The sequence below is a fragment of the Oncorhynchus clarkii genome, chromosome 32 (genome assembly GCF_045791955.1).
Source record: "Oncorhynchus clarkii lewisi isolate Uvic-CL-2024 chromosome 32, UVic_Ocla_1.0, whole genome shotgun sequence".
Taxonomy (NCBI): Eukaryota; Metazoa; Chordata; class Actinopteri; order Salmoniformes; family Salmonidae; genus Oncorhynchus; species Oncorhynchus clarkii.
In genome coordinates, this window is record NC_092178.1 from 7738303 (window position 1) to 7765690 (window position 27388).

Sequence of the window (27388 nt, forward strand, 5' to 3'; positions counted from 1 at the left end):
TTTACCCCCCCGGATCTTTTTTGTTTGTTTACACTGTAGTGTTTACAAGCGGGAATTAATAAACTCCCCTTCCGGTGGGATTGAGATACGACTTCTGTTTAAAATAGTCAGCAGCAGTAGTCAACAGTTATGTTACATACACTGGATAGATGCAGTGAAATTTAGCTTTACAGAGTCAGCCATAGTACAGTACCTCTGGAGCAAATGATGGTAGATGCCTTGCTCCAGGGCATATCGACAGACTCTCCCCCACAACCCTTGTGGGTTCGGGTATTCGAACTCGCGACTTTTTTTTTCAAATTAAATGTGTCATGGACTCGACAGCAACTGACATGGTACTCCTGATCATACATACTCATGATCTCTGTTCAAAAGTAGAACACTATTTTAGGGAATAGAGGGTAGCTTTTGGGATTCGGCCCTGTGTTTCTACCTGTAGCTGTACAGACTTGTGAGCATGTCAGAGTGGCTGGCTTTGACTCAGCAGCTTGCAGACATAACTCTGTAAAAGTATACCTTAACTCTGTAAAAGTGTACCTTAACTCTGTAAAAGTGTACCTTAACTCTGTAAAAGTGTACCTTAACTCTGTAAAAGTGTACCTTAACTCTGTAAAAGTGTACCTTAACTCTGTAAAAGTGTACCAATGATATGAAACGGTAGACCCTGATGAATTTCTACATTTTCTGTGATTGTCCGATTTGATCTTCCTCCCGTCTCTGTTTTCTTTTACACACTGTTCTTTGCTGCAGTCTTTCCTCCAGTGTCTCTCCCTCTCTCTGTCTCTGTCTCTCTCTCTGTCTCTCTCTGTCTCTGTCTCTCTCTGTCTCTCTCTCTCTCTTCCATTTCCCATACCCGCTTGGCTTCCCTTCTGTGGTTCCCTACCTGCACCTATATCCCTCCTTCCCTCCATCCGGCGGCGCTGCCATCATGCGTCGGTTCAGCTCCGAGGGGTCCCTATTGAATATGGACTTCCTGCCGTGGAAGAAGGTGGAGCTTAAGGACCAGAACTACCACAGCCGGGACGGGGAGTCAGGCACCTACACCCCACACCTGGGAGAGGACAAACTGGATGGGCGAACCACCTCTCTCCCCCCCACGCCCATCATCCTGGAGCCTGAGGCCAGCCCTGGGAGGACACCGGGGAGGGGGGAGCTGGGCAAGGAGCACAGCGTCAGCGTGGAGAACGTCACAGAACTGGGGAGGCCAGAGGGTAAGGGTCATCTGAGAGTGGTGAACCTCAGCGAAGGATGCAGGGCGTACAGTGACGGCCAGTTGGCGCCGGCGACTTCAGGTAGCAGCACAGAGAGCATGGGCAGGCACGACCGGCCTCCGCCCTCTCCCTCGTACTCAACCTTTGACTCCAGCCCCTTTTCCTTCAAGTCACAGCAACGGTCCCACGCCAGAGCCAAGCTGTCAGCAGCCAAGCTACATCTGAAGAGCCTGTTTGGGCAGGTAAAGAGTGACGTGGGAGGTCAGGGTCACTAGAGGAGTGGGCTCTGACAGTGTGTTTGGTATTGGATGTGTTAGGCTGGATGTATGGGAATGAATGGCTTGTGTGTGTGATGGCTTTTGACTACTTTAGTTCTAGCTTAGTTCTACATTAGTTCTACATTTGTTCTACATTAGTTCTACATTAGTTCTAGATTAGTTCTACATTAGTTCTACATTAGTTCTAGATCAGTTCTAGATTAGTTCTACATTAGTTCTACATTAGTTCTAGATCAGTTCTAGATTAGTTCTACATTAGTTCTAGATCAGTTCTAGATTAGTTCTACATTAGTTCTACATTAGTTCTAGATTAGTTCTACATTAGTTCTACATTAGTTCTAGATCAGTTCTAGATTAGTTCTAGATTAGTTCTACATTAGTTCTACATTAGTTCTACATTAGTTCTAGATTAGTTCTACATAAGTTATAGTCCCCTGTAGTGTCCTGCACCCCCTGTAGTGTACTGCACCCCCTGTAGTGTCCTGCACCCCCTGTAGTGTACTGCACCCCCTGTAGTGTCCTGCACCCAGTGGTGGAAAAACTACCCAATTGTCATACTTGAGTTAAAGTATAGATACCTTAATAGAAAGTTACTAAAAGTATTTGGTTTTAAATATCCTTAAGTATCAAAAGTCAAAGTAAGACAGAATTAAGGATTTCATATTCAATCACATTTACGTTTTTAGTCATATATTCAAAATTTGATTGAAATTATGTGTAACTCATTAAGCGCTCTTAAAATCCATCATTTTATCCTTTGTATAATAGCATCTGATCTGCTAAATGGCAAAAGCAATGAATACCAAGTTTGGTGGTGACAAGTCCTTCTCCTATTGGCACACACATTGAGTTCAACCACAGTCTTTCCCGGAGGCAACGTTGTTTTCTTATGGCGACGATGACGGAAAAATATTGCTCAAACAGAACTTCCTTAAATGATATATTACGATTGGGCCTAAAACCAAGGTCATACCGCTGAGGTGTGTGTGTTGCCTGTCTGTCCTGTCTGTCCTGTCTGGTCTGTCTGTGTGTCTGTGTGTCTGTGTGTCTGTGTGTCTGTGTGTCTGTGTGTCTGTGTGTGTGACACATGCCGATGATTTTAAATTTGGAAATAAACTAATCGTGTCTCTATTTTCAGAGTCCCCATTCGTCACACTCCAACCTGTTTAACCCAGAGCAGAAAGATCGGTAAGCTCATCAATGTGCCTGGGCATTGCATTCCGATCGTAATACAAAGTCAGTTTGGGGGGGGGAATTTTTTTTTGATTTTCAACACTGATGTCACACGGATATACTAAAATATCCTCGTCACTTCATTGGTATTCAGTAACTGTCTTAGCAATAGTACATTTCCTCCACTGTGGCCAATAGCATGGGGACGAGGTTTCTTTCAAAGAGGAAACGACATAGGGAATAGGGTGCCGTCTGGAACGACATAGGGAATAGGGTGCTGTCTGGAACGACATAGGGAATAGGGTGCTGTCTGGAACGACATAGGGAATAGGGTGCTGTCTGGAACGACATAGGGAATAGGGTGCTGTCTGGAACGACATAGGGAATAGGGTGCCGTCTGGAACGACATAGGGAATAGGGTGCCGTCTGGAACGACATAGGGAATAGGGTGCCATTTGGGATGTACAGTAAGAAGTTCCGTTTGGAAGGATGCCACCCTTGAGGTTGTAATGATACTGAGCCAACCAGTTGTGGAAAGGAGGGTGGTGTCGTCATGGAATCAGATCCAACCACACCAAAACCTACTCTTATCTCCTTGTCTCTCTGTCTGTCCTCATCTCTCTGTCCTTGTCTCCCCCTCTCTCCTTACCCCCCCTCTCTCCCTGTCTCTCTCGCTCTCCCTGTCTCTCTCTACTTCTCATTGTCTCTCCCTTTCCCTGTCTCCCCCTGTCTCCTTACCCCTCCTTTCTCTCTTTCCCTCTCTCTCATTCTCTTTCCCTGTCTCCCCCTCTCTCCATGTCTCTCCTCTCTCCATGTTTCTCCCTGTCTCCCCTCTTTCCATGTTTCTCCCTGTCTCCCCCTCTCTCCATGTTTCTCCCTGTCTCCCCCTCTCTCCATGTCTCTCCCTGTCTCCCCCTCTCTCCATGTCTCTCCCTATCTCCCCTGTCTCTCCCTATCTCCCCTGTCTCTCCCTCTCTCCATGTCTCTCCCTCTCTCCCCCTTCATGTCTCTCCCTCTCTCCCCTCTCTCCCCTGTCTCTTCCTCTCCAGTGTTAAAGAGCAGCGGTCCCGCCTCCCGTTCCTTCGCCAATGGAGTCAGGTGGGCCACAGCAAGGTCCAGTTCAGCCGGGAGGAACTGGATAAGTGGGCTGAGTCGCTGGACGCCCTCCTGGCTAGTCGGAGTAAGTAGACCAGGCCACCCTCCTGGGTAGTCGGAGTAAGTAGACCAGGCCACCCTCCTGGCTAGTCGGAGTAAGTAGACCAGGCCACCTTCCTGGCTAGTCGGAGTAAGTAGACCAGGCCACCCTCCTGGCTAGTCGGAGTAAGTAGACCAGGCCACCCTCCTGGATGGTCGGAGTAAGTAGACCAGGCCACCCTCCTGGCTGGTCGGAGTAAGTAGACCAGGCCACCCTCCTGGCTAGTCGGAGTAAGTAGACCAGGTCACCCTCCTGGCTAGTCGGAGTAAGTAGACCAGGTCACTCTCCTGGCTAGTCGGAGTAAGAAGACCAGGCCACCTTCCTGGCTAGTCGGAGTAAGTAGACCAGGCCACCCTCCTGGCTAGTCGGAGTAAGTAGACCAGGCCACCCTCCTGGCCGGTAGACCAGGCCACCCTCCTGGCCGGTAGACCAGGCCACCCTCTACTGTGAAATAACTTGTAAATGGGACTTTCTCCATTCTGATTGTGTGAGAATGTAATGGGGCTTTCTCCATTCTGATTGTTTGAGAATGCAATGGGACTTTCTCCATTCTGATTGTGTGAGAATGCAATGGGGCTTCCTCCATTCTGATTGTGTGAGAATGCAATGGAGCTTTCTCCATTCTGATTGTGTGAGAATGCAATGGGGCTTTCTCCATTCTGATTGTTTAATACTGTTCAATCAAACTTCAACCAAACGTTGATCTAAAATGAGATCATTTCTACATTGCCACGTAAAGGCTGCATGATATTTTTAACCAAGTGTTGCAATTGCGATTTGCCAGCTCCACTTTGATTTAGAAGATACTGATACACAAACATGCTGATTTAGGCCTCCACCAGTACCAGTATCAGGCTGTATTAGCTAGCTACATTTACTCTGACTCAGTACATTTTATTAGCTAGTCAGCTAACTAGCGATTAACATTAGCTGCTAACATGATTTAGTGACAATTTGCAAAGAAAGTGTAAACTAGCTGTAAGAAATACAAACTAATATTTTAATTATAGAAGCAAAGTGGATTTATATTAGGAAGCAAAGTGGATTTATATTAGGAAGCAAAGTGGATTTATATTAAGAAGCAAAGTGGATTTATATTAGGAAGCAAAGTGGATTTATATTAGGAAGCAAAGTGGATTTATATTAGGAAAGCAAAGTGGATTTATATTAGGAAGCAAAGTGGATTTATATTAGGAAGCAATATGGATTTATATTAAGAAGCAAAGTGGATTTATATTAGGAAGCAAAGTGGATTTATATTAAGAAGCAAAGTGGATTTATATTAGGAAGCAAAGTGGATTTATATTAGGAAGCAAAGTGGATTTATATTAAGAAGCAAAGTGGATTTATATTAGGAAGCAAAGTGGATTTATATTAGGAAGCAAAGTGGATTTATATTAGGAAGCAAAGTGGATTTATATTAGGAAGCAAAATGGATTTATATTAGGAAGCAAAGTGGATTTATATTAGGAAGCAAAGTGGATTTATATTAGGAAGCAAAGTGGATTTATATTAGGAAGCAAAGTGGATTTATATTAGGAAGCAAAGTGGATTTATATTAGGTAGCAAAGTGGATTTATATTAGGAAGCAAAGTGGATTTATATTAGGAAGCAAAGTGGATTTATATTAGGAAGCAAAGTGGATTTATATTAGGAAGCAAAGTGGATTTATATTAGGAAGCAAAGTGGATTTATATTAGGAAGCAAAGTGGATTTATATTAGGAAGCAAAGTGGATTTATATTAGGAAGCAAAGTGGATTTATATTAGGAAGCAAAGTGGATTTATATTAGGAAGCAAAGTGGATTTATATTAGGAAGCAAAGTGGATTTATATTAGGAAGCAAAGTGGATTTATATTAAGAAGCAAAGTGGATTTATATTAAGAAGCAAACTGGAACTTTATTTCACTGCTGCAGTTTAATTATTTGTTACTTTTATTTACAATTCTTTAAGAAGTTAAGATATTAAGGGCTTGTAAGTAAGTATTTCACTGTAAGGGCTACACATGCCCCATGTGATATGTATATGAGGCTCCCGAGTGGTGCAGCGATCTAAGGCACTGCATCTCATTGCAAACGGTGTCAGTCCCTGGTTCGAATACAGGCTCGATCACATCCGGACGTGATTGGGAGTCCGATAGGGCGGCGCACAATTGGAACGGTCGTCGTCTGGATTTTGCCATGTGTAAATAAGAATTTGTTGTTAACTGACTTGCCTAGTTACATAACAACAGTTATAGTTCTACAGGAACCTGGGACATTGGAGAACCCGTTTCTGCTTATAGGTAGCCTGTAGACGCATGGGCCACATGTCTATGGGCCACAAGTCTATGGGCCACATGTCTATGGGCCACATGTCTCAATGGCTGAGTTTAAACAGGCAGCCCAATTCTGATCTTTTGTCTTAATGATTGGCAAAAAAAAAGAACTGATCTTATTGGCTGCATTTGCACTTGTCTTTTGACCAATTGTCCCTTTTCAGATTCGGGATTCAAATCATTATTGTCCATTCTTATAGAATGGACATGTCCTATATTTACAGAGAATATAAATGACAGCATCGTAAACACTTAAATAAGATCAGTCTACTGTTATTAGAAATATAAACTCCTACCTGAGGGATTGAATGTCATATAGATCAAAGTAGTTTCTTTATTTGATTTACATTCGCGTGCACACACACACACACATACGCACGCACACACACACGCGCACATACACACACACACGCACATACACACACACACACGCACATACACACACCACACACACACACAAACACGCACATACACACACACACACACGCACATACACATACACACACACCACACACACACACAAACACGCACATACACACATACACACACACACGCACATACACACACACACACACACACACACACACACACACACGCACATACACACACACACAAACACACATACATGCACACACACACACACACACACACACACACACACACACACACACACACACGCACATACACACCACTCTAATGTTAGTAATATGTATACAAGAGCCGAGTACACAATCTTGAATACGTAGTGTAAACACATTGTGAACTTTAAAAGGTTGCTCAAGCACTTAGTTAAAGGTCAATAGCTAGAGGTTTTGGAAAGCATGCATTGATTGTGGTGGCCAAGCTTAGTCTGACAGTCTGCACAACTTGAACACCACATACAGCCTGTTTTGCGAGGATAACTTTAACATAGAGGCTGTTTACGAGGATAACCACTGTATAGTAACCACTGTGTCCGCAATCTGCTGCCCTCTTATATTTCCTCTTTGCACAAAAATATGTTGTAACCCAGTGTCTAAGCAAAAACAAGAAGTGAATGAGAGAGAGAGAGAGAGAGAGAAAGTAGGGGAGGGGGAGAGAGAGAAAGAAGTAGGGGAGGGGGAGAGAGAGAAAGAAGTAGGGGAGGGGGAGAGAGAGAAAGAAGTAGGGGAGGGGGAGAGAGAGAAAGAAGTAGGGGAGGGGGAGGGAGAAAGAAAGAAGTAGGGGAGTGAGAGAAAGAAGTAGGGGGGGGGGGGAGGGAGAAAGAAAGAAGTAGGGGAGAGAGAGAAAGAAGTAGGGGAGGGAGGGAGAGAGAGAAGTAGGGGAGGGAGGGAGAGAGAGAAAAGTAGGGGAGGGAGGGAGAGAGAAAGAAGTAGGGGAGGGGGAGAGAGAGAAAGAAGTAGGGGAGGGGGAGAGAGAGAAAGAAGTAGGGGAGGGGGAGAGAGAAAGAAGTAGGGGAGGGGGAGGGAGAAAGAAAGAAGTAGGGGAGAGAGAGAAAGAAGTAGGGGAGGGGGAGAGAAAAGTAGGGGAGGGGGAGAGAGAGAAAGAAGGAGGGGGAGAGAGAAAGAAGGAGGGGGAGAGAGAGAAAGAAGGAGGGGGAGAGAGAGAAAGAAGTAGGGGAGGGGGAGAGAGAGAAAGAAGTAGGGGAGGGGGAGAGAGAGAGAGAGAAAGAAGTAGGGGAGGGGGAGAGAGAGAAAGAAGTAGGGGAGGGGGAGAGAGAGAAAGAAAAAAGTAGGGGAGGGGGAGAGAAAAGTAGGGGAGGGGGAGAGAAAAGTAGGGGAGGGAGGGAGAGAAAAAGAAGTAGGGGAGGAGGAGAGAGAGAAATAAGTAGGGGAGGGGGAGAGAGAAAGAAGTAGGGGAGGGGGAGGGAGAGAAAAAAGTAGGGGAGGGAGAGAAAGAAGTAAGGGAGGGGGAGAGAGAAAGAAGTAGGGGAGGGGGAGGGAGAGAAAGAAGTAGGGGAGGGGGAGGGAGAGAAACAAGTAGGGGAGGGAGGGAGAGAGAAAGAAGTAGGGGGGGAGAGAAAAAAGTAGGGGAGGGAGAGAAAGAAGTAGGGGAGGGGGAGAGAGAAAGAAGTAGGGGAGGGGGAGGGAGAGAAACAAGTAGGGGAGGGAGGGAGAAAGAAGTAGGGGGGAGAGAAAAAAGTAGGGGAGGGAGAGAAAGAAGTAGGGGAGGGGGAGAGAGAGAAAGAAGTAGGGGAGGGAGAGAGAGAGAGAAGTAGGGGAGGGGGAGAGAGAGAGAAGTAGGGGAGGGGGAGAGAGAGAGAAGTAGGGGAGGGGGAGAGAGAGAAAGAAGTAGGGGAGGGGGAGAGAGAGAGAAAGAAGTAGGGGAGGGGGAGAGAGAGAAAGAAGTAGGGGAGGGGGAGAGAGAGAAAGAAGTAGGGGAGGGGGAGAGAGAGAAAGAAGTAGGGGAGGGGGAGGGAGAAAGAAAGAAGTAGGGGAGAGAGAGAAAGAAGTAGGGGAGGGGGAGGGAGAAAGAAAGAAGTAGGGGAGAGAGAGAGAAGTAGGGGAGGGGGAGGGAGAAAGAAAGAAGTAGGGGAGAGAGAGAGAAGTAGGGGAGGGGGAGGGAGAAAGAAAGAAGTAGGGGAGAGAGAGAAAGAAGTAGGGGAGGGGGAGAGAAAAGTAGGGGAGGGAGGGAGAGAGAAAGAAGTAGGGGAGGGAGGGAGAGAGAAAGAAGTAGGGGAGGGGGAGAGAGAGAAAGAAGTAGGGGAGGGGGAGAGAGAAAGAAGTAGGGGAGGGGGAGGGAGAAAGAAAGAAGTAGGGGAGAGAGAGAAAGAAGTAGGGGAGGGGGAGAGAAAAGTAGGGGAGGGAGGGAGAAAGAAAGAAGTAGGGGAGAGAGAGAGAAGTAGGGGAGGGGGAGGGAGAAAGAAAGAAGTAGGGGAGAGAGAGAAAGAAGTAGGGGAGGGGGAGAGAAAAGTAGGGGAGGGAGGGAGAGAGAAAGAAGTAGGGGAGGGAGGGAGAGAGAAAGAAGTAGGGGAGGGGGAGAGAGAGAAAGAAGTAGGGGAGGGGGAGAGAGAAAGAAGTAGGGGAGGGGGAGGGAGAAAGAAAGAAGTAGGGGAGAGAGAGAAAGAAGTAGGGGAGGGGGAGAGAAAAGTAGGGGAGGGAGGGAGAGAGAAAGAAGTAGGGGAGGGGGAGAGAGAGAAAGAAGTAGGGGAGGGGGAGGGAGAAAGAAAGAAGTAGGGGAGAGAGAGAAAGAAGTAGGGGAGGGGGAGAGAAAAGTAGGGGAGAGGGAGAGAAAAGTAGGGGAGGGAGGGAGAGAAAAAGAAGTAGGGGAGGAGGAGAGAGAGAAAGAAGTTGGGGAGGGGGAGAGAGAAATAAGTAGGGGAGGGGGAGGGAGAGAAAAGAGTAGGGGAGGGAGGGAGAGAAAGAAGTAGGGTGGAGAGAAAAAAGTAGGTTAGGGGGAGAGAGAAAGAAGTAGGTGAGGGGGAGAGAGAGAAAGAAGTAGGGGAGGGGGAGAGAGAGAAAGAAGTTGGGGAGGGGGAGAGAGAAATAAGTAGGGGAGGGGGAGAGAGAAAAAGAATTAGGGGAGAGAGAGAGAGAAAAAAGTAGGGGAGGGAGAAAAAAAAGTAGGGGAGGGAGGGAGAGAGAAATAAGTAGGGGGGAGAGAAATAAGTAGGGGGGAGAGAAAGAAGTAGGGGAGGGGGAGAGAGAGAAAGAAGTAGGGGAGGGGGAGAGAGAGAAAGAAGTAGGGGAGGGGGGAGAGAGAAAGAAGTAGGGGGGGGGAGAGAGAGAAAGAAGTAGGGGAGGGGGAGAGAGAGAAAGAAGTAGGGGAGGGGGAGAGAGAGAAAGAAGTAGGGGAGGGGGAGAGAGAAAAAGAAGTAGGGGAGGGGGAGAGAGAGAAAGAAGTAGGGGAGGGGGAGAGAGAAATAAGTAGGGGAGGGGGAGAGAGAAATAAGTAGGGGAGGGGGAGAGAGAAATAAGTAGGGGAGGGGGAGAGATAAAGAAATAGGGGAGGGGGAGAGAGAAAGAAGTAGGGGAGGGGGAGAGAGAGAAAGAAGTAGGGGAGGGGGAGAGAGAGAAAGAAGTAGGGGAGGGGGAGAGAGAAAGAAGTAGGGGAGGGGGAGAGAGAGAAAGAAGTAGGGGAGGGAGGGAGAGAAAGTAGGGGAGGGAGGGAGAGCGAGACAAAGAAGTAGGGGAGGAGGAGAGACAAAGAAGTAGGGGAGGAGGAGAGAGAAAGAAGTAGGGGAGGGGGAGAGAGAGAGAAAGAAGTAGGGGAGGGTGAGGGAGAGAAACAAGTAGGGGAGGGAGGGAGAGAGAAAGAAGTAGGGGGGGAGAGAAAAAAGTAGGGGAGGGAGAGAAAGAAGTAGGAGGGGGAGAGAGAGAAAGAAGTAGGGGAGGAGAGAGAGAGAGAAGTAGGGGAGGGGGAGAGAGAGAGAAGTAGGGGAGGGGGAGAGAGAGAAAGAAGTAGGGGAGGGGGAGAGAGAGAAAGAAGTAGGGGAGGGGGAGAGAGAGAAAGAAGTAGGGGAGGGGGAGAGAGAGAAAGAAGTAGGGGAGGGGGGAGAGAGAAAGAAGTAGGGGAGGGGGAGAGAGAGAAATAAGTAGGGGAGGGGGAGAGGGAGGGAGAAGTAGGGGAGGGGGAGAGGGAGGGAGAAGTAGGGGAGGGGGAGAGGGAGGGAGAAGTAGGGGAGGGGGAGAGGGAGGGAGAAGTAGGGGAGAGGGAGAAGTAGGGGAGAGGGAGAAGTAGGGGAGGGGGAGAGAGAGAATTGGCGGAGGGGGAGAGAGAGAAGTAGGGGAGGGGTGGGAGAAAGAGAAGTAGGGGAGGGGGGGAGAGAAGTAGGGGAGGGGGAGAGAGGGAGTATGGAGGGGATGTATATATGACTGATTTTAGATGGCAATAATGAAAATGTAGTGAAAAAAATCCTATGATTTGATTTTAGGGCTTTTACAGTTTGTGCATATTTACGTGCTGTATCTATGTAAATATTTCTAAGTGTGTGTTTGTATGTCACTGTATTGGCCAATGGCGTGTACGTGTGTGTTTGCATGTCACTGCATTGGCCAAGGCGTGTACGTGTGTGTTTGCATGTCACTCTATTGGCCAATGGCGTGTACGTGTGTGTGTGTGTGTGTGTGCACAGTATGTGCGTGTTTGTTTGCATGTCACTGTATTGGCCAATAGTGTGTACGTGTGTGTGTGTGCAGTATGTACGTGTTTGTTTGCATGTCACTGTATTGGCCAAGTGTGTGAACATCCCATCTGTCTCCTCTTCCTCTCTAGTGACGTCCTAGATGTGGTGTACTTTCATAAACCCTAATACTCCTCCCCCTCTCTCTCTTCTTCAACCCCCCCCTAACCCTCTCCAGTGGGTGTGTCTGTGTTTGGAGCATTCCTTCGCTCAGAGTTTAGTGAGGAGAATCTGCAGTTCTATCTGGCCTGTGAGCAGTACAGAAACTCCTCCAACAACTTCAGCCTGCACAGACGGGCCAAGGAGATCACTGTCACCTATATCGAGGCAGGGGCACCGCGAGAGGTATACAGACTTTGTCTATACATTGACTTGGGCTGGCTGGCGGGCGGGCCTGTTTCTGTCTGTGGTCCTCCCTGCCTGGCTGGCTGTCGGTCTATCTGTTGTTCCGGCTGGCCTTTCTAACTGTCAGTGTCTCCATCCATCTACCAGGATTATGTTGCCATGGTTATCTTTCCTATCTACTACAACCTGCATGGAAGTTTATTAATCAGTGTCTTTTTAACTGATCTGGACCCAGTTCATTCTCGCTCTCTATTCTCTCTCGCTCTCTTTTCTCTCCGCTCTCTCCGCTCTCTTTTTCTCTCGCTCTCTTTTCTCTCGCTCTTTTCTCTCTCGCTCTTTTCTCTCTCGCTCTCTATTCTCTCTCGCTCTCTATTCTCTCTCGCTCTCTATTCTCTCTCGCTCTCTATTCTCTCTCGCTCTCTATTCTCTCTCGCTCTCTATTCTCTCTCGCTCTCTATTCTCTCTTTTCTCTCTTTCTCTCTCGCTCTTTCTCTCTCGCTCTCTCTCTCGCTCTCTATTCTCTCTCGCTCTCTATTCTCTCTCGCTCTCTATTCTCTCTCGCTCTCTATTCTCTCTATTCTCTCTCGCTCTCTATTCTCTCTCGCTCTCTATTCTCTTTTGCTCTCTATTCTCTCTGCTCTTTTCTCTATTCTCTCTGCTCTTTTCTCTTTTCTCTCTGCTCTCTTTTCTCTCTGCTCTCTTTTCTCTCGCTCTCTTTTCTCTCTCGCTCTCTTTCTCTCTTCTCAGGTGAACTTGGACAGTAAGACCAGAGATCTAACCACACAGCTCCTACAGGCCCCATCACACACCTCCCTGTCCCACGCCCAGAAACGCATCTACTCCCTCCTGGATACAGACTGCTACCCTCGCTTCCTCCAGTCCACCATCTACCTCACCTTGCTGGGCCAGGCTGACTAGAGACTAAGCGCTCCAGTCCATCCATATCGCAGAAATTCAGCACTATAGTACAATTTGACATTTTTAATGGCAATGTTCCTGCGTTCGCGGAGAATTCACGTTAAACGCTACTGCACATTTTGTCTCAAATCTCTGAACTTCCACAAAATGAATGGAGACCTAAAGGCCGCATCCCTGTGGCTGCATCCTTATTCTCCGCTCTTCATCCTTTCTCCCAAAGTACTTTTGTAGATACGGAGCAGTGGTGGGGACAGTTACAATGCAGAGTTAAAGAGGGTTTAAAGGGTTTGAATTCCAGTAGATGAGCAGGCTGGTGTTTCATTCATTAGGGAACAGAAGCACTTGACATTTTTTGTTTCTTTTGCAACAGAAAACAAGAGTGTTTTTCATTGGACAAGTCCAGATAGTCCCTCCACTGTTTCAGTCAGGTTTTTTTCTTAATTCGATGCCTAATGAACATGACCCAGGTTTTTGTACTGCTTGGGGTGTGAAAGGGGCTTAAGGGAGGTAAAAGCAGGGAAAGGGGTTTGGATGGAAGGAGCTTGCCAAGCGATAAACTCAGGTTACGAGACAGGGGGTCTGTTTTTTCCATGACTTAGAGAGGTGCAACCCGAGGTGGCGTGAAACTATGCAGATCTCAATGTTTGTAATCATTAAACATCCTCTTTTTAACTCGATAGGTCCCCCACGGTCCAATGAGCACGTACGGAAAAGCGCCAACAGAAAGGAAAAAAAACAGCCAAGACGGAGCTCTAGTTAAAGAACTGAGTTACTTGCAGTGCCTTCAGAAAGTATTCATACCCCTGTCTCTCTGTCTGTCTCTCTGTCTCTCTCTCTCTCTCTCTGTCTCTCTCTCTGTCTCTCTCTCTCTCTGTCTCTCTCTCTGTCTCTCTCTGTCTCTCTCTGTCTCTCTCTCTCTGTCTCTCTCTGTCTCTCTCTCTCTCTCTCTCTGTCTCTCTCTCTCTGTCTCTCTGTCTGTCTGTCTCTCTGTCTCTCTCTCTGTCTCTCTCTCTGTCTGTCTCTCTCTCTCTGTCTCTCTCTCTCTCTCTCTCTCTCTGTCTCTCTCTCTCTGTCTCTCTCTCTCTGTCTCTCTCTCTCTGTATCTCTGTGTCTGTCTCTCTGTGTCTGTCTGTCTGTCTCTCTCTCTGTCTCTCTCTCTCTGTCTCTCTCTCTGTCTGTCTGTCTCTCTCTGTCTGTCTGTCTGTCTCTCTCTGTCTCTCTCTGTCTGTCTGTCTCTCTCGGTCTGTCTCTCTCTCGCTCTCTCTTGCTCTCTCTCTCTCTGTCTGTCTGTCTCTCGCTCTCTGTCTGTCTCTCGCTCTCTCTGTCTGTCTGTTTCTCTCTGTCTGTCTCTCGCTCTCTCTGTCTGTCTGTTTCTCTCTGTCTCTCTCTCTGTCTCTCTCTGTCTCTCTCTCTCTCTCTCTCATGTTGTTGTTACAACCTGACTTGAACATTTATTAAATAACTTTAAAAAAAATTCTAACCCATGTACACACTATCCCATAATGACAAAGTAAAAACATGTTTTTTATTTATTTATTTTTTTACATAAGTATTCACACACCTGAGTCAATACTTTGTAGAAGCACCTCTGGCACCTCTCTGTGTAAATCTCTAAGAGCTTTAAACACCTGGATTGTGCAACATTTGCCCATTATTCTTTTTAAAATTCTTCAAGCTCTGTCATCCTTGCTAGACAACCATTTTCAAGTCTTGCCGTAGATTTAAGTCAAAACTGTAACTCGAGAACATTCACTGTCTTCTTGGTAAGCAACTCCAGTTTAGATTTGGCCTTGTGTTTTATGTTATTATCCTGCTGAAAGGTGAATTCATCTCCCAGTGTCTAGTGGAAAGCAGACTGAACAAGGTTTTCCCTCTAGGATTTGTCTGTGCTTAGCTCGATTCCATTTATTTTGTTTTATCCTGAAAAACTCCACAATCCTTAATGATTACAAGCATACACATAACATGATGCAGCAACCACTTTGCTTGAACATCTGGAGAGTTTATCCCGAACATATCACTTTGTATTCCGGGACAAAAAGTTATTTTCATTCTGTCAATTAGGTTCGTTTTGTGGAGTAACAACAATGTTGTTGATCCATCCTCAGTTTTCTCCTATTAAAGCCATTAAACTCTTTAACTGTTTTTAAAGTCACTGGTCTCATAGTGAAATCCGTGAGCGGTTTCCTTCCTCTCCGGCAACTGAGTTAGGTAGGACACCTGTATCTTTGTAGTGACTGGGTGTATTGATACACCATCTAAAGTGTATTTTAACAACTCCACCATACTCAAACGGATATTCAAATGTCTGAGTTAAAAAAAAATGAACCCATCTACCAATAGGTGCTGTTTGAGGCATTGAAAAACCTCCCTGGTCTTTGTGATTGAATCTGTTTGAAATTCACTGCTGGACAGAGGGACCTTCCAGTTATGTGTGGGGTACAGAGATGAGGTAGTCATTTAAAAAATAATGTTAGTCTCTACTTGGGTACAAAGTTATGTGACTTCTTAAGCACATTTTTTTACTCCAGAACCTATTTAGGCTTTTCCATAACAAAGGGGTTGAATACTTATTAACTAAAGACATTTCAGCTTTTCATGTGTAATTCATTTTTTAAAAACATAATTCCACTTTGACATGATGGGGTATTTTGGCAGTGGCCAGTGACAATTATTATTTATTTTTTTCATCTTAATTGAATCCTTTTGAAATTTCAGGCTCTAACAACAAAATGTGGAAAAAGTCAAGGTGTGAATACTTTCTGAAAGTGCCGTTTTGTAGTGTAGTGTGTAGCGTGTAGCGTGTGTAGTGTGTAGTGTGTAGTGTGTGTAGTGTGTAGTGCATGTGAAACCCAACGCAGTTCACACTGATAGAGGCCCGCTCAAGGAAGTAGCCTTTTTAAAGACTCTGGGGGGGGGGGGAGCAGGAGCAATTTCCTTCAAATACATCCCTCAGATGAATGGTTTTATTAACACATCAAGACAGATGATTTGCGATCTAGCAACAAATGATTTGGCACTACTAGATCATTCAAAAGCTGTATCGCTTCCAAGTAGGCCATCTCACCGTAACTTTGTACCCAAGTAGGGAATGCCCCATCAGGCCTTGGCAAACAAAACTCAGTGTTGGTTTGATGCTGTTCTTTATGACTGCAGTGTTCTGAACAGTATATGACAACAGACTCCATTTAATTGTGGGAAACCGAGAGAGACAGACAGAAACCCTTACACTTCATGCTACATTTGTAAATATTTTAAACAGAAATCTGAAGAGAATCCAACAGATAAACAAAGGATATATGATTTATTTCAAGTGTATCATTTGTTTGTACTGAACCTCATGTTAAATGTTGGTTGTCAGACTATTTTAAAGAAAAATAAATCCAGATTTTTGTACATGATGACAGTAGTCCTTGGACATTAAGCGTTGGTGCGGTTGTTCAGTGAGAACAATAACTTAACACGCTGTGTTCTACATGTTCTATGCCATGCTGTGTGACCCATTACAAATAGAACCTTTAGAATGAACCACGCTGTGTTCTACATGTTCTATACCATGCTGTGTGACCCATTACAAATAGAACCTTTAGAATGAACCACGCTGTGTTCTACATGTTCTATACCATGCTGTGTGACCCATTACAAATAGAACCTTTAGAATGAACCACGCTGTGTTCTACATGTTCTATACCATGCTGTGTGACCCATTACAAATAGAACCTTTAGAATGAACCACGCTGTGTTCTACATGTTCTATGCCATGCTGTGTGACCCATTACAAATAGAATCTTTAGAATGAACCACGCTGTGTTCTATGCCATGCTGTGACCCATTGCAAATAGAATCTTTAGAATGAACCACGCTGTGTTCTATGCCATGCTGTGTGACCCATTACAAATATAATCTTTAGAATGAACCGCCCCATTCAAGCTGTGTGACCCATTACAAATAGAATCTTTAGAATGAACCACGCTGTGTTCTATGCCATGCTGTGTGACCCATTACAAATAGAATCTTTAGAATGAACCGCCCCATTCAAGTCAATGGCATAATGGGATGGAGGTTCCTAAGCCCTTTCTATAGATTATACTTATATGGTGTGACCCCCCCCCCCCCCCCCCTCTTAGCTTGTGGAAGTGTTGCCGGGATACCAAGCCTGTCTGTACAGTACGTGTCATGACAAGGGGAAAGAGCCAGATGGACGGGACGTGCTGTACGCATCATCATGGAACACGACTCCTAGACAAAAAAAACAAATAGCAAGAAAGCCTTGGAGTCAGTTTCGATGGTGATCGTGAGCAGTCTGTGTTGGTCTTTCTGTCTGGCTGGTTAATGATACAGTCATCGTGAGCAGTCTGTGTTGGTCTTTCTGTCTGGCTGGTTAATGATACAGTCATCGTGAGCAGTCTGTGTTGGTCTTTCTGTCTGGCTGGTTAATGATACAGTCATCGTGAGCATTCTGTGTTGGTCTTTCTGTCTGGCTGGTTAATGATACAGTCATCGTGAGCAGTCTGTGTTGGTCTTTCTGTCTGGCTGGTTAATGATACAGTCATCGTGAGCAGTCTGTGTTGGTCTTTCTGTCTGGCTGGTTAATGATACAGTCATCGTGAGCAGTCTGTGTTGGTCTTTCTGTCTGGCTGGTTAATGATACAGTCATCGTGAGCAGTCTGTTGCACTTTCTGTCTTGGTTAATGATACATGTTGACATACGCTGATTGTATAAAACATTAAGAACATCTGCTCTTTCCATGACAGCTTTCACCTGGATTCCCCTAGTCAGTCTATGATCCCTTATTGATGTCACTTTGTTAAATCCACTTTAAATCAGTGTAGATGAAGGGGAGGAGACGGGTTAAAGAAGGATGTTTAAGCCTTGAGACAATTGAGACATGGTTTGTGTCGTTCAGAGGGTGAAAGGGCAAGACAACTCAATATCAGGAAGGTGTTCTTAATGTTTTGTCCACACAGTGTACGTCTATCCCCTCTGTACATGAATTAGTAATAGCCATAATTCAAAACTTTCATTGGGTCGTACCATTCCAAAGCCGAGGAAAGGGAACTTTTAATTGGGTCGTACCATTCCAAAGCCGAGGAAAGGGAACTTTTAATTGGGTCGTACCATTCCAAAGCCGAGGAAAGGGAACTTAATTGGGTCGTACCATTCCAAAGCCGAGGAAAGGGAACTTTTAATTGGGTCGTACCATTCCAAAGCCGAGGAAAGGGAACTTTAAATTGGGTCGTACCATTCCAAAGCCGAGGAAAGGGAACTTTAATTGGGTCGTACCATTCCAAAGCCGAGGAAAGGGAACTTTAATTGGGTCGTACCATTCCAAAGCCGAGGAAAGGGAACTTTAATTGGATAAATCCAAGTAGTTCCTCTCTGTTTTTTCAAAATGTTCTTCCATTTGGTGCCTAATGAACACAACCCTGCTTTGTACTGACATGTCTGAGGTTTTAGTGGTAGTACTGGACCCACCCAGCCAGTAAAGAGTGCTGCAGCTGGTTCAACAGACTATTATTGTGGAGGGGATTTGATTGAACATTTCATTGATTCTGATTCATAATACATAACACAGGGCTAACTCATAATGCTATTCCATCAACATTAGGGACGAGTCCGTTTCTGTGATCGTCTGTGTAGCCAATTTATTTATAGAAAAAAAAACATTCATAGCATAGTACTTTCTCTTCAGATTAAAAAAAACAACAAAAAAAAACACATTTGAATGAAAAAGTGCCATAAAATATGTCTGGTAAACTCAAGTCTAATGGAATTTCAAGCATGGCTCCATTGCCTTTGCAGATTTTAGGAGGTGTGTAAAACTTCGCCATTCACTGCCACATTCTGATCATTGTGCTGTAACCCATCATGTTACACTCTCGCACGGTCTATGTACATCCCAAATGGCACCCTACGACCTTGGCTCTGGTAGAAAGTAGTGCACTAAAAAGGGTGCCATTTGGGACAGATACAACACTCAGTGATAAGAGACATCTGGCTGACTATTGCTGCGTACCGACCAAACCCCTCACTTATTCTGTCTTGTTATAAACATAGTACCACTAATTAGTGATCAGGAAAGAGGGATGAAGGGAAGTGGAGGATTGGATTTCTTCTCTCTTTATCTCTCTTTTCTCTTCATCTGTATGCATATGTGGCTTTCTTCTCTTTTCTCCCAAATCATCAGTCTGTTTGTCCATGTGCGTCACCAGGGTCTGGTGTTTCTATAGTCCTGCCTGGCCCACTGGGCTGTGTTACAGCAGCTCTCTCCCAGCATCCACGACCACCCTCCTGTCCCCATGTCCCTCTCAGGCTTTGATGGTCCCTTCTCAACCACCACCAGGGGCCCTCCTCCTACTCCCCAGGAGCTTCCTCCTCTACCTCGGTCCCGCTCAGGCTCCGATGGTCCCTTCTCAACCACCTCCAGAGGCCCACCTCCTTCTCCCCTACCCCTTCCTGGAAAGGGCTCTCCTGCTAACCCCTTCCGGAGCCCCTTCTCCAGCACCCTGGTCTCCGTCTCGGCCTGTCTGTCTGGTTCTCTGGTGGTCATCATGATGGTCTGGGAACGGAGCGGCTCCTTCCTGGATGGGGGCGGCTCCTTCCTAGATGGGAGAGACACGTGAGGTCCAAAATTATTGAGACAGTAACTTTGCACATTAATACACAACTGAATTTGTGCGAATACTTTTGGTCCCCTAAAATGGGGAGACTATGTCCAAAAAGTGGTGTAATTTCTAAACAGTTCACCCCGGTATGGATGAAAATACTATAAAATTGAAGCTGACAGTCTGCACCTTAACCTCATAGTCATTGTATCATTTCAAATCAAAGTGCTGGAGTCCAGAGCCAAAACAACAAAATGTGTCATTGTCCCCATACTTTTTGTAGCTCACTGTATACAGGCAGGGACCTGGTTGAAACGGAGGGATGAAGAGAAGAGGAAGAGGAGAGTAAAGAAGGAAGATAAATCATTTGTGTGCCGCAGAGGGAGAACAAAGAAGAGGTCATTGTCATTCTGCCATTTGTATCCGCCCACTATTCAATGCCTTTCCAATCCACTGCATACATTTATGATGCACAGTCTGTGAGATGTATAACCTTCTAGTAGTGTTTCTATGTGAGGGTGAGTTAGGACTCCTTGGCTGTCAAACCTGTCTCTGTGTCCCAGTGGCTCTCTTTGTCCTCCTATGTCAGTCTCTCTGTCTCTCAACACTGGTCTCAAACCTGAGGAGACACACAGCACTAACAGGTCAGAGGTCAGAATGGACCACACAGTACATCCATGGGCATGCTGTGTAATGTAGTTTGTCCCAAATGGCACCCTATTCCCTATGTAGTGCACTACTTTTAACCAGGGTCCCTAGGGCCCAGGAAAGGGAGCCTTTTGGGATATAACCCGTAGTTCTTAATGGCGTGTTATTACGGTGTACTACACACGTCCCGTAGCCAATCAAATCTGATTACCTGGCAGTTTGAAGATGTTCGGCTGTGTCTCCAACAACTGCCCAAAACCCCAGGTGTTGACGTGGCGGCTGTAGAGGTTGCCCCTGGCAACCAGGCCCTGTTGGCTACCACGGCGATGGGAGCAGGGAAGAGCAAGGGAATGTAAAAAAAAGAAGAAAAGACCAGGGGTAGAGGAGAGAACAGGGCACAGAGAATGATGTGGGAGAAATGAGGTAGGGGAGAGAACAGGGCACAGAGAATGATGTGGGAGAAATGAGGTAGGGGAGAGAACAGGGCACAGAGAATGATGTGGGAGAAATGAGGTAGGGGAGAGAACAGGGCACAGAGAATGATGTGGGAGAAATGAGGTAGGGGAGAGAACAGGGCACAGAGAATGATGTGGGAGAAATGAGGTAGGGGAGAGAACAGGGCACAGAGAATGATGTGGGAGAAATGAGGTAGGGGAGAGAACAGGACACAGAGAATGATGTGGGAGAAATGAGGTAGTGGAGAGAACAGGGCACAGAGAATGATGTGGGAGAAATGAGGTAGGGGAGAGAACAGGGCACAGAGAATGATGTGGGAGAAATGAGGTAGGGGAGAGAACAGGGCACAGAGAATGATGTGGGAGAAATGAGGTAGGGGAGAGAACAGGGCACAGAGAATGATGTGGGAGAAATGAGGTAGGGGAGAGAACAGGGCACAGAGAATGATGTGGGAGAAATGAGGTAGGGGAGAGAACAGGGCACAGAGAATGATGTGGGAGAAATGAGGTAGGGGAGAGAACAGGGCACAGAGAATGATGTGGGAGAAATGAGGTAGGGGAGAGAACAGGGCACAGAGAATGATGTGGGAGAAATGAGGTAGGGGAGAGAACAGGGCACAGAGAATGATGTGGGAGAAATGAGGTAGGGGAGAGAACAGGGCACAGAGAATGATGTGGGAGAAATGAGGTAGGGGAGAGAACAGGGCACAGAGAATGATGTGGGAGAAATGAGGTAGGGGAGAGAACAGGGCACAGAGAATGATGTGGGAGAAATGAGGTAGGGGAGAGAACAGGGCACAGAGAATGATGTGGGAGAAATGAGGTAGGGGAGAGAACAGGGCACAGAGAATGATGTGGGAGAAATGAGGTAGGGGAGAGAACAGGGCACAGAGAATGATGTGGGAGAAATGAGGTAGGGGAGAGAACAGGGCACAGAGAATGATGTGGGAGAAATGAGGTAGGGGAGAGAACAGGGCACAGAGAATGATGTGGGAGAAATGAGGTAGGGGAGAGAACAGGGCACAGAGAATGATGTGGGAGAAATGAGGTAGGGGAGAGAACAGGGCACAGAGAATGATGTGGGAGAAATGAGGTAGGGGAGAGAACAGGGCACAGAGAATGATGTGGGAGAAATGAGGTAGGGGAGAGAACAGGGCACAGAGAATGATGTGGGAGAAATGAGGTAGGGGAGAGAACAGGGCACAGAGAATGATGTGGGAGAAATGAGGTAGGGGAGAGAACAGGGCACAGAGAATGATGTGGGAGAAATGAGGTAGGGGAGAGAACAGGGCACAGAGAATGATGTGGGAGAAATGAGGTAGGGGAGAGAACAGGGCACAGAGAATGATGTGGGAGAAATGAGGTAGGGGAGAGAACAGGGCACAGAGAATGATGTGGGAGAAATGAGGTAGGGGAGAGAACAGGGCACAGAGAATGATGTGGGAGAAATGAGGTAGGGGAGAGAACAGGGCACAGAGAATGATGTGGGAGAAATGAGGTAGGGGAGAGAACAGGGCACAGAGAATGATGTGGGAGAAATGAGGTAGGGGAGAGAACAGGGCACAGAGAATGATGTGGGAGAAATGAGGTAGGGGAGAGAACAGGGCACAGAGAATGATGTGGGAGAAATGAGGTAGGGGAGAGAACAGGGCACAGAGAATGATGTGGGAGAAATGAGGTAGGGGAGAGAACAGGGCACAGAGAATGATGTGGGAGAAATGAGGTAGGGGAGAGAACAGGGCACAGAGAATGATGTGGGAGAAATGAGGTAGGGGAGAGAACAGGGCACAGAGAATGATGTGGGAGAAATGAGGTAGGGGAGAGAACAGGGCACAGAGAATGATGTGGGAGAAATGAGGTAGGGGAGAGAACAGGGCACAGAGAATGATGTGGGAGAAATGAGGTAGGGGAGAGAACAGGGCACAGAGAATGATGTGGGAGAAATGAGGTAGGGGAGCGAGACAGAAACAGGGTCAAGGAAAAAGATAAAAGAGAAGGAATTGTGTTTGAATGGAAGAAAAAAAAGCAACAGAATTCAACATAAGAAAAACAAAATGAAAACATAATTAGCTAAAACAAAGGTATAAGGGAATGCTTGACAACTCATACATACAATAACAAAAAGGTCAATAACCATGTGATGTCAGAATAGATGCTTAGAGTCATGGGGGAGGAGTTAGTGGAACAAGTAGTGGCTGATAGAAAAAAAAACATGTTCTGGTCAATATCAAATTCTAGGTAATGTTTGTTATTGGCCACATGCTTTTCATGACAATGTGTCAAGTTTTATATATATAAAAAAAAGACTATTGTGAGAAAAATTGTAATTAATAAATAAACACGTTAACTGCTGTACAATGAATATGACTACGAAAGTCTTCGTGTTATTTTAGTAGCCTCATACATTGTTATTGAGAGTATTGAAGGTTAAAGGTGAATTAGTGAAATACAAGCTCCAAAATGGCGGGACCAGGTTGAACAGAAAGAAATCTCACTTTTCTCATTTTGTTGGGAGATAAGTTTTAATAACTTCTTCTAGAAAACGTCAGGCGAAAAGGTACAGGCAGCATCATAAGTCCCTCAACGGGACGACCAACGCAACTGGGAAAGGTTGAACGACTTCTAACAGACATAGGGAGTCATATCCCTTCTGTTTCATAGTAAATGAATCATTTGAAATAATACTAAACTCCCTCAGGGGGCCATGACAGACAGATCGGTAGGTTGCATCCTGATCGTGTACACTTCCCGTCATGGATTTATCAATGGTGTAAACATCGTGGGGGGGAGGGGGGGGTTCCACCGTTGTTAAATCCATGATGGGAAGTGTGCAAGTACACACTTCAAGAGGAGGGTGGAGAATTGGGATGCAGACACAGGCTAGCTAACAGGCTAAAAACCACAGTCCTTCCTTTAAAAAAAGGCGCAAACTGTGGTGGGGGGAGTCAAAAGGTGGTCAATGGAAGCTGAGCTGCGATCGGTTAAGGGAACTGTCCTCATGTTAACGATGGAGGAGGAGGAGGAGGCAGAGAGAGGAGGATGTGAGGAAGGAGGAGGATTAGATGATTGTATTTGTGAGAGTGGACAAATGAAATAAAAGGGGATGGTGAACACAATTGAGAGAACAAGAGAAAGACAGACAGAGAAACAGTGTTTAGAAAGACAGGCCACAGAGAGAGAGAGAGCACTTCTGGTCACGCAGGACAATTAGAGAAGAGAGAGAGCACTTCTGGTCACACAGGACAATTAGATAGGAGAGAGAGAGAGAGAGCACTTCTGGTCACACAGGACAATTAGAGAAGAGAGAGAGAGAGAGAGAGAGAGCACGTCTGGTCACACAGGACAATTAGAGAAGAGAGAGAGCACTTCTGGTCACACAGGACAATTAGATAGGAGAGAGAGAGAGAGAGAGAGCACTTCTGGTCACACAGGACAATTAGATAGGAGAGAGAGAGAGCGAGAGAGAGAGAGAGAGAGCACTTCTGGTCACACTGGACAATTAGATAGAAGAGAGAGAGAGAGAGAGCACTTCTGGTCACACTGGACAATTAGAGAGAAGAGATATACACACAGTGCCCTGAGGCTGGCTCTTTTGCATGGAACAATACTCTTAATGAGAGGAATGCTGTGTCCCACTGCCAAGCCTTCCAACCCTGGCAGAGACAGACAGGCCCTCAGCATAGAACACACTCTGCCATTCAGATATACTGCTGTAGCACCTCTCCCACAATCCTGGGTTCCGTTACATAGAGTTTTCAGTCAAGTAGTAGAAGTAGGGTTGCAAATTTCACGCAACGTTCCCAAAAATTCCCACGTCGGATGATTCCCTCTGCTTCTTCCCTCCTGATTCCCGTGAATCAGGAATCACTCCAACCGAGATTCCTGGAAAACCAGGACAATTCGGGACCTATTCTCGGGAATACCATACCTGGTGCGCTTTGCCCTGCAGTTGAGGCTGTTGATGAGTGGAGGGTGGGGGTTCGGGCCCCTGTTGACCCCAGGGGCAGGTGCCGGGGCCAGGGCCGGATCGGGACGCTGGCGGCCCCTGCTTGGGGAGCACGGGGAGGATACCGACAATGGGGGAGAGAGGGGAGGAGCCGCGTGGCGACACAAAGGCCAGGGAAGAGCCCTCTGCTCCTCTCGCACAGCTGTAGACAAAACCACGAGGGAGAGGGGGAGACAATACCACGAGGGAGAGGGGGAGACAATACAATGAGGGGGAGACAATACGACGAGGGAGAGGGGGAGACAATACCACGAGGGAGAGGGGGAGACAATACCACGAGGGAGAGGGGGAGACAATACGACGAGGGAGAGGGGGAGACAATACCACGAGGGAGAGGGGGAGACAATACCACGAGGGACAGGGGGAGACAATACAATGAGGGAGACAATACGACGTGGGAGAGGGGGAGACAATACCACGAGGGAGAGGGGGAGACAATAACACGAGGGAGAGGGGGAGACAATGCCACGAGGGAGAGGGGGAGACAATGCGACGAGGGAGAGGGGGAGACAATACGACGAGGGAGAGGGGGAGACAATACCACGAGGGAGAGGGGGAGACAATGCCACGAGGGAGAGGGGGAGACAATACGACGAGGGAGAGGGGGAGACAATGCCACGAGGGAGAGGGGGAGACAATACCACGAGGGAGAGGGGGAGACAATACCACGAGGGAGAGGGGGAGACAATGCCACGAGGGAGAGGGGGAGACAATACGACGAGGGAGAGGGGGAGACAATACCACGAGGGACAGGGGGAGACAATACCACGAGGGGGAGACAATGCCACAAGGGAGAGGGGGAGACAATACCACGAGGGGGAGACAATACAACGAGGGAGACAATACCACGAGGGAGACAATACCACGAGGGAGACAATACCACGAGGGAGACAATACCACGAGGGAGACAATACCACGAGGGAGAGGGGGAGACAATACCACGAGGGAGAGGGGGAGACAATGCCACGAGGGAGAGGGGGAGACAATACGACGAGGGAGAGGGGGAGACAATACGACGAGGGACAGGGGGAGACAATACCACGAGGGGGAGACAATGCCACAAGGGAGAGGGGGAGACAATACCACGAGGGAGAGACAATACCACGAGGGGGAGACAATACAACGAGGGAGACAATACCACGAGGGAGACAATACCACGAGGGAGACAATACCACGAGGGAGACAATACCACGAGGGAGACAATACCACAAGGGAGACAATACCACGAGGGAGAGGGGGAGACAATACCACGAGGGAGAGGGGGAGACAATACCACGAGGGAGAGGGGGAGACAATACCACAAGGGAGAGGGGGAGACAATACGACGAGGGAGAGGGGGAGACAATACGACGAGGGAGAGGGGGAGACAATACCACGAGGGAGAGGGGGAGACAATACCACGAGGGAGAGGGGGAGACAATACGACGAGGGAGAGGGGGAGACAATATGACGAGGGAGAGGGGGAGACAATACCACGAGGGAGAGGGGGAGACAATACCACGAGGGAGAGGGGGAGACAATACCACGAGGAGGAGACAATACCACGAGGGAGAGACAATACCACGAGGGAGAGACAATACCACGAGGAAGACAATACCATGAGGGAGAGGGGGAGACAATACCACGAGGGAGAGGGGGAGACAATACCACGAGGGAGAGGGGGAGACAATACCACGAGGGAGAGGGGGAGACAATACCACGAGGGAGAGGGGGAGACAATACCACGAGGGAGAGGGGGAGACACAGTGATGACTGTCAAACAGAGTACCACTGCTACTACATTATTCAGAATCTAACACAAACTGATCTCTGTACAGTGCATCATCACTAGGCTGACTAGTGTCTCTGACAGACATTCATAAACAGCAAGATTTGATTAAGGCTTCGTGAATTTCACTGCTCCACTCATAAACAATGGTTATATAAACTCTATCCAACTATGGTGACATTTTACTGAGGCCAGAAGACGAACCAACCAACTGCACAGACACTATGAAATGTGACTGGACAGAGAGGTTCTACAGTACATTTTACTGAGGCCAGAAGACGAACCAACCAACTGCACAGAGACACTATGAAATGTGACTGGACAGAGAGGTTCTACAGTACATTTTACTGAGGCCAGAAGACGAACCAACCAACTGCACAGACACTATGAAATGTGACTGGACAGAGAGGTTCTACAGTACATTTTACTGAGGCCAGAAGACGATCCAACCAACTGCACAGAGACACTATGAAATGTGACTGGACAGAGAGGTTCTACAGTACATTTTACTGAGGCCAGAAGACGAACCAACCAACTGCACAGACACTATGAAATGTGACTGGACAGAGAGGTTCTACAGTACATTTTACTGAGGCCAGAAGACGAACCAACCAACTGCACAGAGACACTGTGAAATGTGACTGGACAGAGAGGTTCTACAGTACATTTTACTGAGGCCAGAAGACGATCCAACCAACTGCACAGAGACACTGTGAAATGTGACTGGACAGAGAGGTTCTACAGTACATTTTACTGAGGCCAGAAGACGAACCAACCAACTGCACAGAGACACTGTGAAATGTGACTGGACAGAGAGGTTCTACAGTACATTTTACTGAGGCCAGAAGACGATCCAACCAACTGCACAGAGACACTATGAAATGTGACTGGACAGAGAGGTTCTACAGTACATTTGACCATGAGTGTCGGCGGTATATCCTAATGTTTACAAAGCTGTTATCAATGCTTACCCTGGTGAATGGCTCAGTGGCTTTCAAACCTAAACTGACCTAACCAGGCAGAATAGATGCCACACAGATGCCAACCGCCCTACAGCACTGTGTTTACAATGGGTGCAATGAAGTGGGAAATCTCTACAAGTAATGATGTTTACTCCAGAGAAAATAATATGAATCTTCATCGGGCTGTCATACGATGTCACGACTGTGTATTTTAGTACAACGTAAATTGTGTCACGCTGCTACACTATATATACAAAAGTATGTGGACACCCCCTTCAAATTAGTGGCTATTTCAGCCATACCCGTTTGCTGACAGGTGTATAAAAATCGAAGCACACAGCCATGCAATCTCCATAGACAAACATTGGCAGTAGAATGGTCTTACTGAAGAGCTCAGTGACTTT

At 46.9% G+C, this 27388-nt stretch overlaps 2 protein-coding genes across 4 annotated transcripts in view; one reads left to right on the forward strand and one right to left on the reverse strand.

Moving 5' to 3' along the window:
• Positions 1-928: 928 nt before the first annotated feature.
• Positions 929-15933, forward strand: LOC139391610 (uncharacterized). The gene is made up of 5 exons (XM_071138981.1): positions 929-1453; positions 2628-2677; positions 3712-3842; positions 11455-11621; positions 12369-15933. The coding sequence occupies exons 1-5, from the start codon at positions 929-931 to the stop codon at positions 12537-12539; spliced, it is 1044 nt and encodes a 347-aa protein (XP_070995082.1). The 3' UTR covers positions 12540-15933.
• Positions 15934-18529: 2596 nt separating this feature from the next.
• LOC139392391 (alpha-tubulin N-acetyltransferase 1-like) overlaps positions 18530-27388 on the reverse strand; it is a 62956-nt gene continuing 54097 nt past the window's right edge. The window contains exons 9-12 of one of the 3 annotated variants that reach the window (XM_071140348.1): positions 24177-24396; positions 20005-20108; positions 19692-19764; positions 18530-19142 (exon numbers count right to left, since the gene is read on the reverse strand). In XM_071140348.1, the coding sequence (XP_070996449.1) occupies positions 18746-19142; positions 19692-19764; positions 20005-20108; positions 24177-24396 (794 nt within the window). In that variant the 3' untranslated portion in view covers positions 18530-18745. Of the gene's footprint in view, positions 19143-19691; positions 19765-20004; positions 20109-23104; positions 23239-24176; positions 24397-27388 lie in introns of those variants that run through there. The other 2 variants (XM_071140349.1, XM_071140350.1) reach the window with 2 other exon arrangements.

Bases quoted from the DNA above. Each gene is read 5' to 3' on its own strand.
- LOC139391610 (XM_071138981.1), top strand. From the start codon at position 929: ATGCGTCGGTTCAGCTCCGAGGGGTCCCTATTGAATATGGACTTCCTG. The intron at 2,678-3,711 runs GTAAGCTCATCA...CTTCCTCTCCAG, and splicing joins AACCCAGAGCAGAAAGATCG to TGTTAAAGAGCAGCGGTCCC. The intron at 3,843-11,454 runs GTAAGTAGACCA...AACCCTCTCCAG, and splicing joins CGCCCTCCTGGCTAGTCGGA to TGGGTGTGTCTGTGTTTGGA.